Source organism: Suillus subaureus (assembly GCF_016647635.1).
Source record: "Suillus subaureus strain MN1 chromosome Unknown BJ212scaffold_2, whole genome shotgun sequence".
Taxonomy (NCBI): Eukaryota; Fungi; Basidiomycota; class Agaricomycetes; order Boletales; family Suillaceae; genus Suillus; species Suillus subaureus.
In genome coordinates, this window is record NW_024538558.1 from 467,226 (window position 1) to 482,175 (window position 14,950).

The 14,950-nt window shown below is 48.0% G+C and overlaps 5 protein-coding genes across 5 annotated transcripts; 3 read left to right on the forward strand and 2 right to left on the reverse strand.

Moving 5' to 3' along the window:
• Nucleotides 1-90: 90 nt before the first annotated feature.
• On the forward strand, nucleotides 91-2,792 carry BJ212DRAFT_281055 (heterokaryon incompatibility protein-domain-containing protein). The gene is made up of 2 exons (XM_041342816.1): nucleotides 91-429; nucleotides 492-2,792. Exon 2 carries the CDS (start codon nucleotides 505-507, stop codon nucleotides 2,533-2,535), a length of 2,031 nt encoding a protein of 676 aa, XP_041198797.1. The 5' UTR covers nucleotides 91-429; nucleotides 492-504; the 3' UTR covers nucleotides 2,536-2,792.
• Nucleotides 2,793-5,754: 2,962 nt separating this feature from the next.
• Nucleotides 5,755-7,478, forward strand: BJ212DRAFT_1260233 (ammonium transporter AmtB-like domain-containing protein; the record flags this gene model as incomplete). The annotated part of the gene is made up of 5 exons (XM_041330098.1): nucleotides 5,755-5,836; nucleotides 5,903-6,319; nucleotides 6,377-6,790; nucleotides 6,840-7,156; nucleotides 7,209-7,478. 5 exons carry the CDS (start codon nucleotides 5,755-5,757, stop codon nucleotides 7,476-7,478), a joined length of 1,500 nt encoding a protein of 499 aa, XP_041198798.1.
• A 414-nt stretch (nucleotides 7,479-7,892) lies between these two features.
• Nucleotides 7,893-10,115, reverse strand: BJ212DRAFT_1314694 (Prenylcysteine lyase-domain-containing protein). Its single transcript, XM_041334129.1, has 10 exons — nucleotides 9,868-10,115; nucleotides 9,825-9,839; nucleotides 9,577-9,761; nucleotides 9,433-9,524; nucleotides 9,183-9,384; nucleotides 8,988-9,125; nucleotides 8,648-8,935; nucleotides 8,472-8,609; nucleotides 8,331-8,419; nucleotides 7,893-8,271 (listed from the first exon to the last, which is right to left on the reverse strand). The coding sequence occupies exons 1-10, from the start codon at nucleotides 10,073-10,075 to the stop codon at nucleotides 8,106-8,108; spliced, it is 1,521 nt and encodes a 506-aa protein (XP_041198799.1). The 5' UTR covers nucleotides 10,076-10,115; the 3' UTR covers nucleotides 7,893-8,105.
• A 518-nt stretch (nucleotides 10,116-10,633) lies between these two features.
• On the forward strand, nucleotides 10,634-12,357 carry BJ212DRAFT_1443654 (uncharacterized protein; the record flags this gene model as incomplete). Its single annotated transcript, XM_041337863.1, has 6 exons — nucleotides 10,634-11,003; nucleotides 11,038-11,479; nucleotides 11,668-11,926; nucleotides 11,991-12,022; nucleotides 12,085-12,164; nucleotides 12,290-12,357. 6 exons carry the CDS (start codon nucleotides 10,634-10,636, stop codon nucleotides 12,355-12,357), a joined length of 1,251 nt encoding a protein of 416 aa, XP_041198800.1.
• Nucleotides 12,358-13,878: 1,521 nt separating this feature from the next.
• BJ212DRAFT_1573065 (uncharacterized protein) lies at nucleotides 13,879-14,517 on the reverse strand (the record flags this gene model as incomplete). The annotated part of the gene is made up of 3 exons (XM_041342084.1): nucleotides 14,293-14,517; nucleotides 14,106-14,242; nucleotides 13,879-14,058 (listed from the first exon to the last, which is right to left on the reverse strand). The coding sequence occupies exons 2-3, from the start codon at nucleotides 14,187-14,189 to the stop codon at nucleotides 13,879-13,881; spliced, it is 264 nt and encodes an 87-aa protein (XP_041198801.1). The 5' UTR covers nucleotides 14,190-14,242; nucleotides 14,293-14,517.
• Nucleotides 14,518-14,950: the final 433 nt, after the last annotated feature.

Genomic DNA, 14,950 nt, shown 5'->3' on the forward strand with positions numbered 1-14,950 from the left:
GCTCGAGGTATCATATTGATGCTGCTTGAATACTCGCTTGACTTCCTCCAAGATCTCTAGTGTCACGATCAGCCAACTTGGGCCCGCCAGTTTGTCGTCCAATGTTGACTACGAAATTGACCGCAGCCACGGGTGAGTAGATCGCACTTGCACTTGTATTCATGCTCGGCACATATGATTCTAGTTCTCAGCTGCATGTGCACTATCATGGTGTATAGTCATTCCTTACGAGTCCGGTACTACTGCTAGTACATGTTCAAGCAAGTAGTTCAAGCTCGTGACGTGTCCCTTCTCCTGGAGTCCCGTTGAGATGGTGGAACACATGACACAACAATGCAATGTGCAGCTTGAAATTCCCTCAAATCCATCCAAAACAGCTATTTTCTGTTTGGTTTCCCAATCGGCAGGATAGTTCATCTAAGGTTAAAGGTCCGTCTTATCTCAAGAGTCTTAAAGAAGGAAGACAGTCTAAGAACCGCTGGATCTGCCAGCTCACCAGTCACGATGTCCACGCAGTTTTGTTATCAATCTCTATCCACCAGCAGCTCCATCAGGCTTCTCCGAATTCGCAAATTCGTTTCCACCTTACAATACGACCTCATCGAGGTCAACCTCGACAATAACCCCGTTTATGATGCGCTGTCCTATACCTGGCATCTGGGGAAAAAATCAAGTGCGACATCCGGAGTTGATTCAGAGTTTGGAGGGTCTATCAACTGCAATGGGATGAAGCTCAACGTAACTGCCAACCTTCGAGATGGCTTACTTCGTTTGGAGCAGCTTCGCCAGGAAACGCTCATCTGGATCGATGCGATTTGCATTAATCAACAGGATCTGCAAGAACGCAGCGCCCAGGTCAACATGATGGGCCGCATCTTTCGCTCTGCACGTACGGTGGTAGTCTGGCTTGGAGAGCCACCAGGAGACTACGCAGATACCATTCGATTCATGGAGCGGCTGCCCTGTATTAGGGAGCAGCAGTCTGAAAGTGTGTCAGACTATGAGGATGCTGCTGTCGCTACACTGCGTGAGATGACCCCTCCCGCCTCCAGAAGTGACTGGCTTTCCATCGGTGATTTCTTTATCCAAACATGGTTCCAACGATGTTGGATCATCCAAGAAACTGTTCTCGCCAGTACCATTGAGGTCTATAGTGGACCAACCCGTATCCCCTGGGGTCTGCTGCAAAATGCTGCGCGGCTCTTTGACGTGGTCCGCCGCTGGACCTTTTACTTCAAATCGTCGCGAGGAAAATCCACCATTATCATCGGTTCAATCCCCATGATACTACTTGCGCGGGAGCACTGTCACCGCGGCAAGCTCTGGCAGCTTGAGACCCACCTTGCCCTGAGTCGCACCTACCAAGTTACCGACCAGCGTGACAAGATCTTTGCCCTATTTGGCATATCGGATAGGTCGTCATTGGAATCCCCAATGGTGGAACTCAGCGTGTTCAATGTGGATTACACTAAATCTGTTGAACAAGTCTATACTGAGTGCAGTGCACACTTGATCGAGGGTCGGGCAGGGTACTCTGTCCTCTCTATGGTGGAAGCCCGCTCATATCCTCCACCTCGTCCCATCCCCTCGTGGGTGCCGGATTTTAGCGTTCCACCGAGCCCCCCACCACTCGCAATCCGTGGACAGTGCCCTTTTTCTGCAGGTGTATTCACCAGCACTCTACCTACCCGACCCACTATCTCCCCTAATAAAAAAGAGTTATACCTCCCTGCGGCCACACGACTGGGCCGCATTTTCCGTACGTCGGAGACAGGGGAAGAGATATGTTCCCTTGAGCGCATGACACGTTTCTTCCGCTTGCTCGCTGATCCAGCTCTACGTCTCACCAAATCTGCGACCCCAGCAGCATCAGAGGCACTATGGCGCATCCTCATTGCTGACCTCGCTGATCAGCAGCACCCCGCGCCTGCCCGCCTTGGCACTTCATTTAACCAATGGATCACCTACCTCATTGTCCGCGCTCTTGACACTGCTTCCCGCGCTTCCGCCCACGCTGCTGATCATTTCCCTGACGGAGAATCTCCACCTGAACCTACCCTCACATCCGATGCCGTGCGCGATTTTTTATTGTCCGCGGATTACACTATAGGCATACGGTCTGCTCCGTCGGAATACCGCCACTCCGACGTCCATGCTGCAGTGGTTGACTTCATAGCAGCATGGGATGGTACAATGCCTTTACGGGAGCTGCTGGACGCGACGAGGGTGGCTGTGGCGGCAGGAGATAAGGCCCGACTGGAGGCGACGCACAGTTTTGCGGGAGCGTTCTCGTGGATGTGTTCTGCGAGGCGAGTGTTCAGCACAGAGGAGGGAGATCTTGGGATTGCACATCAAGGTGCGAGGGTTGGCGATGAGGTGGTGGTAGTGCCAGGAGCAGCGGTGCCGTTTGTGGTGAGGGAGGTTGAGGGCGGGGCGTATGCCTTGATTGGGGAGGCATTCGTACATGGAATCATGCGCGGGGAGGCGCTGGAGGGGAAGGATCCATTGGCCTTGGAGGGTCTGCGCTTGGTGTGAGGACTGACCTTTGCATTGTAGCATCTAATTATGACAGATATCAAGAAATCAGTGCATGTATTACTAGAGGCTAAGGTCGTGCTGAATAGTCTGCACATAGGTTTGTTGATACCCCACAAGTTGGGATATGTGAACTCACCGCTCAGAGATGGTAGCTAGCGGGCCGTCCCTACGAGCATATTCAAATTGTAGCCCTGAGAAACCAAGATTGGTACCTTGCTCCCCGATCATGAAGCTGAAGCCACATAAAGATGTAAATCACGTGGAGTAGGCTTTCGGGCCATCAAAACCACGTACGAGCATTCTACTGGTGTATCCAATACTACTCTATACATTCACTTCTTCGATTGCTCATAGGGTCGTGATGTGTCATGACTCGTCATAATTTTAGTAAGGAACGATACATTCCACAACTACATTAACTTGAACTTTCGTGACTAGTTTGGCGAAGATGGTGTACCTGGTTTGAGGGAATTGGGTGGGCCTCGATAAAAAATCCTGAGAACACATTGGACTTGGGTGAAGAAGTCAGATGCTCATTCATCCACAGGGGGGCCTGTTGGGACTTAAAACATACATGCTGCTAACTTCATGGTCAGACCGTGACTGTGGCTTAGTGCGAGGTTGTCGAGTGGCAAGAAGTTCGGGACACGCACATCCCTGCGATGCGGCAGTCATAACTTACAAAATTCAAAGAATACGACGTTCCGGGAACAATACATGCAGGGTGAGAGGCTAGGAGCGCACTAGAAGCTACTATAAGCCAAGCGCATTGACAGGTGTCAACACTCAAAGCGAAAGTGTTCTTCTCATAGCTGAAGCCAGACCTGAGTCGCTGACAGATATATCGATACAGCCCTGTAAATGTTGTTGCCCAGGTATACAATAGTCCCGAGAACATCAGATTGTCTCGTGTCAATTCCCAGGCGGCAGCACATACATGTTCATCGTTTACGCAGATCTAGTTAATCGAACACCGTGTAGTATTCGTGGGACTCAGGGAGGAGCTTTCAAGTCTTCTGGGTCTTCTCCAAGGCAACTCTGTCATTCACGAAAAAAGGATATTAACTTGACTCAGCAAAAGGAAAAGTAGGTTAGTCGACGGTTGACGTGTCTCGACTTGGGACAGCGGCAAACCTATGAATGTAATCCTATCGCGAAGCAAATGATACGGAGACAAGGACAAAAGCCAGAAAGATAGTAGGGTGTAGGAAAGGACCGACGAAGCTTGTATTCTTGTCGCCGTCTGGTCGTGTCACAGGAAGCGGGAAAATAACCAAGGCTCATCAAGGCTCAATAGCAGATGTTCAAGTTGCATCGTGTATAAAAATCTCATTGTAAAAACTTGCTCACTGGCAGCTTAGATTAGATTCGTGAGCCCGAGCAATGCCACTGTCTTGACCCTGGTGAGAGTTTTTGTTGTAGAGGTTGATTGGCATGATCACCGTGCCGACACCCGTGCCTCGTGTCAGAAGCATGCATGGCGGCAGGCTCCGCGGTAGGCGTTAATAACAACCTTGGACTCCGGATGCATTGAAAATCGACTCGTAGCTGAGCGCTGAGGTGTCTCTGCAAATTATATACTTGAAATTCCCGGCATTTTTCTGCGTAGCATACCGAGGTAATCACATGAATATTGTTTGACTTCATGAGTGGATTGAAACAATTGAATTTGAAGCTTTACAGCTGTTTGCAAAAAGGTTGACAGTAGCGACATTTTGAGAAAGAACAAAACAAATAAATAATAGCCACATACATAGGGTCAAATAACACGCGCATATACTTGCAAACGCTTGACCCAATGTATGCCTCCCGTTTCGCGCCAGAGCTTGAGGATCCGCCAGAACGTGCATTCCGAATCTCCAACGCAAGCAAGAATGTCTTCGAGTGCAAGGTGTTGATGCTTGTGAAGATTAATTGCGGCTAGTCGTGACTGATTTTCCGATACATGATGGTCAATTTGTGATGTATGTGGTTATTAATCTATTATTTATTTGTTTTGTTCTTTTCTCAAAATGTCGCTACTGTCAACCTTTTTGCAAACAGCTGTAAGATTCATGATATGAAAGCTATGGCTGTGAAGTTGCTGTCAAAATCTTACTAGCTGGTTGGTTTTTACTATTTATTATCTGACTAATAATTAGACTGTCTTCGCTTCGGTTCAGACAATATGACGATCTCTGCCGCCGTGATGCCAACGGATGGTAGCAATGGCAACATTCCCAATTCATTGGTTATCAAGACTCTAGGTGGACTCCTCAAAGGAAAAGAAAGAAGACAAGGTTGGATGACAGGTCGGTACATTTTACATTGTCAGAACCTAGTAATCTCACCTTGTGATTTTCCTGAAGTTCATACGGAGGAGCTGACGCAGTGGGTCTGTGCAAAGAATGTACCAGGTGATTAACAGCACGAGGGCATGGCAGCCAGCCTGACTGGAGAACTTTGACAGCTCTGACGCCATGACCAATTAACATGATTGATGATGGAACGAATGCCCAATCCGAATGTTTCGCCCTGTAAGTGACAGCCTGTAGCGATGGCCTGGGAGCCTATCGATCAAGATTGGCCAGGCATGCATGCAAACATATTGCTCCATTATGTTTGGGATTGTATTGATGGATATCACCTAGTTGAGCTTCATCACACTTTTATGTATGCTGCCACATCCACCGTGCCACGACACCGTTCTGTGTACTACTATACATTGCAATCACGTTGTGACACGTACCCTTGTTGTTTTTGGTGGCGGCATGCCGCAGCCTGGTGAGCAGTGATCACAATTCATCAGCTGCGATCTGCCACGTCGGATTTCAATAGCTCATCCCCGCATTTCCCTGGCTGGAGATCGTGATCACCGCTGCTCACACGCTGCGTCACCCGTTATTTTTCCTCGGCAACGAAATTTAGACTAGATATGTGCATGCAAGGTTACGCTGTGAGTATAAATTAATTCTTGGGTTGTGGTCCTGGAGGAATACCCATTCGTGGCTCTCCAAGCAGTTCACTAAGCGTCTACTGTCAGCGCGATGGTACTAACGAGTATCATCAAAGTGTCCAATTCTATCCTGAAAAAGAGTGCGTCCACAATGGCGACTACTTAGCAGAGACACTAGTACTGACACAGAGCTCGTCATCTCGCGCTACCTACAGGACATGGTGACACAGCGTGAGGCAATAGCGATTCTGTCAACAAGTCTTCGAACCCAATATTCTCTCATGTCTCACAGGTTCGATGGTGGAGATGTCTCTTTCATTATTGTGGCATCTGCCATGGTATTTTTCATGATACCTGGTCTCGGTTCGCATATTTTTCTCTCTTTTACCTTCGGTTATATCCGCTCACTCATGCTCACGTTATATCCAGCTTTTCTGTATTCTGGATTATCCAGAAGAAAGTCCGCATTGTCGCTTATCTGGGCAGTTTCTGCTAGCAATGCAGTCTGTATCTTTCAGTGGTACTTCTGGGGTTATTCCTTGGCATTTTCGCCAACTGCAACCAACGGATTCATGGGCAACTTGGCGAACTTTGGCCTGATAAACGTCCTCGGCGAACCCTCTCCCGGTTCTCCTCTAATTCCTGCGCTATTGTACGCAATATATCAAATGGAATTCGCATGCGTCACAGTGGGAATACTGGTGGGTGGGATCGCCGAGCGAGGTCGGGTACTCCCAGCCATGGTCGTCACATTCTTTTGGATGACCTTAGTTTATTGCCCTCTTGCTTGCTGGGCGTGGAACGTAAACGGCTGGGGTTATAAATTCGGTGTTCTTGATTTTGCAGGTTAATTAGTCCTTCCTCACTGCCGTCCAGTTTTTCTGATATTTTGTGATTTACAAGGTGGAGGTCCCGTAGAAATCGGAAGTGGAGTAGGAGGTCTTGCCTATGCCTGGGTGCTTGGCCGCAGACAGGACAAGGAGCTCCAGAACTTCAGGCCACACAATATCTCCATGGTCAACCTGGGCACCTTTATCCTCTGGTTTGGCTGGCTAGGTTTTAACGGTGGGAGCGCTTTCGGTGCAAACTTGCGCGCCGTCATGGCCATGTGGAACTCTATGATCGCTGCCGCGTTTGGCGGTATTGTTTGGTGCCTCATTGACTACCGCCTGGCGCGGAAGTATAGTATGGTCGGATTCTGTTCAGGAACCATTGCTGCTCTAGTTGCGGCAACGCCTGCTTCAGGATACATCAAGCCCTGGGCGGCAGTTCTTATGGGCATTTTCACCGGCGCTGTGTGTAACTTCGCAACTAAATGTGAGACTACTGAATCACTCTGGAGGGCGGATGTTGACGCAACCCTCAGTAAAATTTCTTCTCGCAATAGACGATTCACTTGATCTTTTTGCCGAGCACGCTATTGGCGGGATCCTGGGTCTCATGACGAACGCATTTTTTGCTACTGAGGCCGTTATCAGCCTAGACGGCGTCAACACGAGTGTCATTGGCGGCTGGGTCGACCACAATTGGAAGCAGCTTTATATTCAGTTTGCCTATGTCCTCGCGACATGCTTATATACATTCGTTGTCACTGCCCTGATTGTCCATTATGTCGACACAATCCCTGGCCTCCATATACGCGTAACAGCCGGGAACGAGACACTCGGTCTCGACGAGGTCGAGGTAGGCATGGATATACTCTTGAATGTTCCTTCAACCTAACAAGATAACACAGATCGGTGAATACGCGAATGACTACATCGAAATATGGCGTGACGTTATGGAGCCGAACCCTATGGCCTCCTCAAATACACGTGAATCAACGCTCGACACGATCACCTGTGCTGTTGGACGCAGCCAACAAGCTCTTTCGCAAGAAATTTCAATGCGCAATTTGCAGGTTCACGACAATTTGCACATTTGTGACGAGGATAAATATGAGAAGTCCGTTGAGCTGGAAGTACTGTCAGGGCGGGCCGGGGACAGAATCTCCGTAGTTGCATGAGGATATGGGCATTGTCTTGGATTATTCACTGAGTGAACATCCCTGATCTACTTTCACCTATCGTTTTTATCACAAGCATTGTATGCACTCGCTTTATCCCTTTTGACGCCACTAATTGCCGCATCTGAGGTCGTTGACCCTATGACGAACGAATCTCATGCCTCACGTCACCCCCAAATAATTTGTACACGTCGTAGTAGCACACACTTGCAATTTGCGACTTCAAATATTATTGTCTTTATCGTGCACAGGCTGGGAGGTCGAATGTCCCACCTTCCCAAGGTTCTTTGAAACCTCAAAGTCACGCAGGCGGCCAATGGTAGACCTCCATGTAACGGCTTATCAGTACTTACTGGGGGCTGGTAACCTGGTTCAACAAGATAGCCCCATCATCTCAAACTGGTCCTGGTCCGATTGCATCTGTCACGTGACGATGGGTTGGTTCCCTTCTGTACTCATTTGGCTATGACACCCACGAGAAGAGGGAGTATCAAATTGGTAGTGTACAATTCCCTACAAATCTATTGTGCAGCAAGTTATGTACGTCAGCTAGCACCTTATAACACTGGTGGATAAAAATAAAAATATATCCCATCCTGGTAGTATATCCATCAGCGCATGGACAATCTAACAATCCCAGCCGAGCACAAAGTCAGCTGGCGCTGCGGTTTGGGTCGCGTTCTCGGTTCCTGAGAGCAGAGCACCACAAATACCAGTTCCAAATTCTTCATGCAAGAGTAGATCGACGACGTTACGCGAGGCTAGTGTCTCGGTTTCCATAGTCGAGATGAACCTAGGCCAAGGTTGATGTCAGGATGAAAGTAAAAAGAAACAGCGTCATTCCAAACATACGGCTCGAAAGCATTCACGTAGTAAAAGCCTTGGTCGAGCTTGACAGGAGGAAATTCTGATGTAGGAGGCAACACAGGGTATGCCTGCCACTGATCAAGTTGTTAGCATCTCAACTTGCCCATGTAAACAGTAATGACTTACCAATTTCCTATATACCCAACTGACATTACCAAACACTGTCTCGAGCCATTCATCGGTGACGCGATCTTCGGAGAAAATTTTCACGGTCGACTCAGGGTCTGTCACTGCGTCTCCTGCTGCTCCGTCCACCTTACGAACCTTCCGTGGTAAGAAATTGAATTAAACTCGGGCTCCACCCCACCCGCTCGAGCACCTTCGTAAGTAGTCAGAATTGTTGGTGGCACCTGAGCATTAGAGGTGAGGCCAAAGTACTCCGGTCTGGGGTGTTCGGAACGTGTCGTCAGCAAAGTGACGTGCAAATTCACATATGGTTGCGGAGGGATTAATTCAGCCAGATCGGACGGCAGGATAATATCAGTCTGGTGGAAAGGCGCAGCAAGGATAACTCCTTGGTATATCTGGGAACCAGCCGATGTGTAGACAGTCCACAAAGAAGTGCCAGATTTCCGTTTGATCTCCTTGACCTGGTATATTGTCAGTGGTCAAACACAATATTTAAGAGGAAGAAACTCCAACATTCGTGTTCAAAAAGACATTTGCTGTCGAATTCTCAAGAAATTGCTCGAATATGCGGAAATTTCCTGTTACGACACCAGATGCACCAGATGCTGCCATTGAAGCGGCACCTCCGAGGGCGTGGATCTTGTCCACGTTCTGATGCAGCATCAATTGACTGATATTGCAGTAAACTATTTGGAAAGTATGACACACCTGCCCGTAGTTGACACGCGTCGCTGCCTCAACAAGCTCTCGTGCAAAGAGCGGGGCAACGCCATTACCTTCCAAAAAATCCGAGGCGGTTTGGTTAGTCATGGACACCCACTGGAACCTCTCTGAGAACACTGATATATCATCCCAGCGAGGAGACTCGGGGGTGTAGAAGCCGAGGAAACGGTCGATCACTGACTGAACACTGTATTCCCAATAAATCCCGGACATTAAACGAGCGAAATAAACTTACATAGCTTTCGTTCTAGTGGGTGCGGTGTAGCCATACCTCCATAACACCTTCAAGGTTGCCCACCAGCTTTTCAAATAGCTGCCGCTTTCCATCTTTGATGCCGCATAAAGTTTGATGGGCAAATTTGTATCAAAAGCAGCTCACCACAAGCACGAAATTCTGGCCATCCCAAATACCAGTGTTCGAATCGTCATCTTCGAAAGCTGTCAGAGTCAAGTTGAATTCCTTGGAAGCTCTCATTAGATTCTTGTTTGCGTCGACAAATATAGAAGCTCCTAGTTCCAATGGAGCAAACGTAGTATCATTGTAAGGATATACTACGATGCTGCCTGCAGGCCGAATTAGTCAATAAGGATAAGCACTGCTCGACAGACAAGAAACTAGAAACTTACGACCTCCGATGTAATCTGAACGCTCATACAGGTCAATTTCAACAGTCGATTCCGAATCTTTTCTTCGCTTTAGATATCCAGAATGCAGCTGAGGAGCCTCCCGCGCCTGCGCCAATGATGGCTATTCTTGGAGAAATGTGAGCCTGTTCTAGGTCGGCAGAGTCTTTTGACTTGAAAAGAGGAATGCTGAAGGGAAATTGGAAAGCAAGACTGGAGCAAACAAAAAGCGAATATATGAGGAGACGATGCATAACTTTCGATCTGAGTAGGAGTACATACAAACCAAGTATCTACCGCACAGTACGCGAGGTCCTCGCAAATATGTACAAACAGAGCAATGGCACTAAAGCATATTTTCATACAAGTTTCATACGCGTATCTTCACTTAATTTACGATCGAGTGTCTTTGTTTGACCAAGTACAAGGTGACTATGTATACGACACCGTCGGGGGAAACGACAAAGAGTGTATGAGTCGATTAATCACTTACTGCATACCTCAGATACGCGGAGTCGGAACTTGTCAAAACGGGGCCAATTTGTTGTCAGAAGGATTCCGTAAACAGCTGTATACCACTAGTACTATGACTCAGTGTAACCTGCTGAGGCCTAGCTTGGGGTATCGATAAGGTACGTACGAGTGACTCACCCGCGAGCTCACATGCACAGCTGGGGCCCACGGGCCGAAACCACGCCTAAATTTCATAAGTAAGCGTATATAGAAAGGCTGTAAGTACGTATTCCCACTGGTACTTCATCACTCTTCACCACATCATATCAGCGTATCGTGACAATATTATGGCAGCGACAATGCCACTAAGTCACGTTTTCAAAATACCGTCAGAGATAATTGAACACGCTCTTACACTTTGCCATCCTCGCGACGTTGCGTCGTTCTCACAGACCTGTCGGAAAGCACGCCGCCTAGTTGCTGGGAGCCCAGATCAATATCTTTGGCGTCAATTATTCCTTCTCTTTCCCTTCGATGACCCTCTGCATATCTCATCCACATTTCTGGAAGATGGTCAATTCAACTGGAGGAAGGAGCTACACCGGCGAATGGAGGCGCAATCAATCGCCTGTCGCACAAGTTCAACCCTTGAGGAACTCTTGGCTGCCATCGAAACTTTCATTTCTGTGGCGCGCAGCGCAGCTCCTGTTACATGGGGATATGAACGCAGTTTCGTCCCCCAATTTATTGTGGGTTGTTGAAGTGTTGCAGTCCACAAACATGCTTCGCTCTCCATTACTCTTCTCACAAGAGGGTAACCAACCGTTGGCTCGCCTGCGAGCATACCTTGCACTGACGTTGGACGAGTACGACGACGATGACGTCGAAGGGAAGGAAAGATTAAAATCGATACGGATGAGGAGTCGCTGTCAGGTTTATGACCTACGGAATTACCATCAAGACAATGACTGGGGCCCATTCAACGTCACAACAGGAGAAGTGGATTGGACTCACATAGAGTCAATTATCAACGTTGTATCTATGAACCTTTCTGACCGTCCAAATGATTGGCCGGATACAAGGCCGCGTTATGGGCTCGAAGCTACTCGAGCATATTCAGCACCCGGCACCACAGCACTGGCAACAGGTGATTGGGCTGGTATTGAAGGTCACTGGAGGAGATATGTCTGCTTCATGGATTATCGGTATGGCTCTTGTTTACCTTGCCATTCGCAGCACTCATGTATCTAACCGTACTTGCCAGAGACTTGTTCGGTGAGTATACTTGTAACTCGAGTTCTTACGTTCATTCATACGTTCATCAGCATTCAATGTAATGATTTCCTTTGTGAGACTTACCCTGATATTCATACATTGTGCAGTATGGAAACAGAGGACGCGGACAACAAGATGGTACCTACTTTGACACTTCAAATTTTGAAGAAGTTGCGCGCCTTGTTGAGCTCAAGTTGAGGCTTATAGACGCTCAGGCAATACCAGAAGTCTACATACTCGACCGCCTCCCTGATTCCTCGCATAGGCACTACCCGACCTTGTATTTCACTGGATCATCTTGGGGCATACAGGGTAACGAGGTGACTGTCATTGGGTCTGTAGCCATGTCGGAAGGTGGCGTAGTACGATGGCGATTTGTAAGCCCCGTTATTATTACTCATTCCACAAGATACGAACCCGAAATGAATCGAGTTACCCCAGGCATCTATTGCTAATTCGCACATTCAATGGAGGTAAGTCGTAGGGTGTTGCAATGTCCAAATGCTTATGATACACATTTTACCATAATATTCAGTTCCGAAGGGGTGCAAATCGGCGGCATCGCCAGTGCGTTTGGAGTAATAGGAACGTGGACAGGAATTCATCACGATCGTGGTAAGCACCTAATAGTTAGCTTTCAATTTGAGGCTGTACAAGTTCTACTTTCACAGGCGATCCTGTTGGTATGCAACATGTGTCCATCATGTACCCTTATACTCATAAGCTCTTTCACATCATAGGTCCCTTTTGGCTTTACAAAGTAGAGGATGATCATCCCATTTATATGCGAGCTCTCATGACCAATTGAGTCAATGCTGGAACCACTTCATGACCGTGACGTCAACCGACACAGATACTGTTTTCTTGCGGAAAAGTGCTTTGAATATTACTTTCGTTGTATATCATTATATATATACCCCATAGAACGTTGTCCCAAGCACATTAATCTTGTATTTATCAGCCTGCTCAACAGGTGTCCTGTCTGTGAGGAATTAGTACACACAATGGTAACTCCGTCGTAGCAGACTAGGTAGAAAATCGTTGGGATGTAAGTCACACAATGTCTGCAATATTTCGTTGGTCGGCATTCGAGGTTGAAGCGCCGGAGGCCAGTTGACATGGTCACTCACTGGACTACACTAGGACTACGGGTGATCGGAGTATATCGTGCTCAAGCGAGGCCGAGTAGTGGAGATTGATAGATTCACTGCGAAGGTGATTGTTCGCACTGGAGATACAATAGACCGCGCACGACTGCTCGACTCGACGCGCGCTGCGGAGGAGACAGGATGTGATCGCAATGGGCTGAACACGACAACTCCCCCTGAGGGTGCGCACATAGCATGATTGCGTGTGGACATAACAAAACCTTCCGCTTGCGAGTGGTGGGGACTAGGTCCATGAAACGCTTGCTTCTCGAGGTTCAGAGTAATCCTTGACATCACTGTGACCTGTTGACCGTTAAACTTATCAGTCTATGACGGATACGAACTTCAAGCCGTGCTCGCAGTGGGGCCATGACGAAATCATCTCAGTCAATCGCTGTTATTGGTGGTTTACTGAGAAAGGCACGCACAGAAGCTCGAGCCTGTGCACAGCGAGTAAATCAATAAAAATCTGAGCAAACACTGTAATGGAGATGTGCATACTGTGCAGCGATGTTTTTTACCCCCTGGTAAGCTCTGACAATCATGGTTGCCAATATCAGTATCATGGTGCAGATGACGCTATGTGCTTAGTGAGCTCTGCTACTAGGAGAGCCTGGTTTGCGCACCTGTGATACAGTAGCCCGTTTGCGAAAAGAGTACGGAGAACAAGCCCCGCTTCTTCATTGCGGATCGAAGGAAGCGTACGGTTTCAACGAGCTTATTCAAGCGCTCTCGTTAAACCACTTATCTATGTTATCGCCGGCTCCTTCAACCAAGCTGGACAATGGCCCACAACGAGATCCTACTGTGCGATTCTACCCATCCAAGAGCCAGGACAGCATTGGCTACTGGAGCAGCTGCAGACGATGGTGTCACAGACCGGAAGAGCTCTAGAATGCGCATTTGACTGTCTCGTTCCTCCATTTCGCCTGTCACTGCCTCGACAGCCTTCGAGAACTCCGAATCCGACGAAACTAAATCCAGCATACTTCCAAGAGGAAATTACCGCGGAGCCTTGAAGATAGCCTTTCGAATCAGAGGGGTCGATGGCGGATTCTTGTGTTTAGGGATTGCCGGTGCTACAACAACAGGAGTAGTGATCGGTGCACCGTGTCGCAGAAAAGTTTGACAATCCTGTCCAAGACGCAGAAGCGATTGATGGGCCAAGACATTCCACAAGCTCAGGCTATATTTTGGTTACCAAATAGGGCTGTCCTACGGGCGCTCCCTGCCGAAAATTCGTCCGAAGCCAACTCTGCTAACTCAGAGTACGCAAAGTGTGCGAATACCATGTCCTGAGTCGCAATCCACGAGATAACTGTCACATTGGGATCTGCAGCAAGGGTGCTAACTTTAATCGGCTGAAGAAAACCTTAGGCGTAGATTTGCCACTGCAAAGGATAATTACCTGAGGAATGTGCTCGTCAAATAATGACTCCGCGACACGAGGCCCATCATAAATGATCGAACCAAAAGCGACGCTATACACCATCGATGAAAAGAGCCATCGTGAAAGTAGCTTCAGAGATTGCTCGGGGCATATGACTACGAGTGGATCGTCAAACATGGTCAAGGAAGGAAGGAAAACACTCACAAGTTCCGATGACCTCAAAGGTTTCGTCTCTCTGAACACAAACCGGTCTAGCATGATGTTTTCGAAGTAAGAAACTAGCGGCTAGCCAAAACTGGGCCAGGATGAGGAAGAGCAGTCGACCATCGAGGTAGTACGGATGTTCCTGGTAAAAAAAATCCAGCCTCCGAAATTTAACAACACTCGGAATGAAATCGTGTATCAGGCAACCCTCTTCCAGGCATGTGCAGTAAGATTGCTGAATCACATACCTTGACTTTACGAAGACATTCAAACGAAGGTTTTCACGTTCTTCCGATGTAAACGAGTTCATGTAGAGCGTAATAAGCATCAATGTACATGACATGAACACTGCCAAGCAACCATCGTGTGCTTAGCTTTGCAATAGCATTCGTGAGCATTTTGGCTGGTGAAGTCGCAGGTGCGGTAGCAGCTATGCAACAGATACGAGACGGCATCCACACGAGGAGAAGTAACTCGCAGGTGAGGTAAACCTTTCTCGTGGCAGCCACAGGCTGAGGCAACAGACCAACAAACCAACAGACCACTTAAGGCATACCATCGTCCAAGTTCCCAGCGAAAGCACTCTTCTCATCTTCTCCCCAAAAAAGAATGCTGACAACCAAGGTAAATGCAGCAGAGAACGCGAATATATTGTGTAT

Excerpts from the sequence above, each read along its gene's own strand:
- BJ212DRAFT_281055 (XM_041342816.1), top strand. The coding sequence starts at position 505 with ATGTCCACGCAGTTTTGTTATCAATCTCTATCCACCAGCAGCTCCATC.
- BJ212DRAFT_1314694 (XM_041334129.1), bottom strand. The coding sequence starts at position 10,075 with ATGCATCGTCTCCTCATATATTCGCTTTTTGTTTGCTCCAGTCTTGCT. Across the intron at positions 9,525-9,576 it reads GCCAGAATTTCGTGCTTGTG|ATGGAAAGCGGCAGCTATTT; the intron begins GTGAGCTGCTTT and ends GCGGCATCAAAG. Across the intron at positions 8,272-8,330 it reads TACGTGAATGCTTTCGAGCC|GTTCATCTCGACTATGGAAA; the intron begins GTATGTTTGGAA and ends ACCTTGGCCTAG.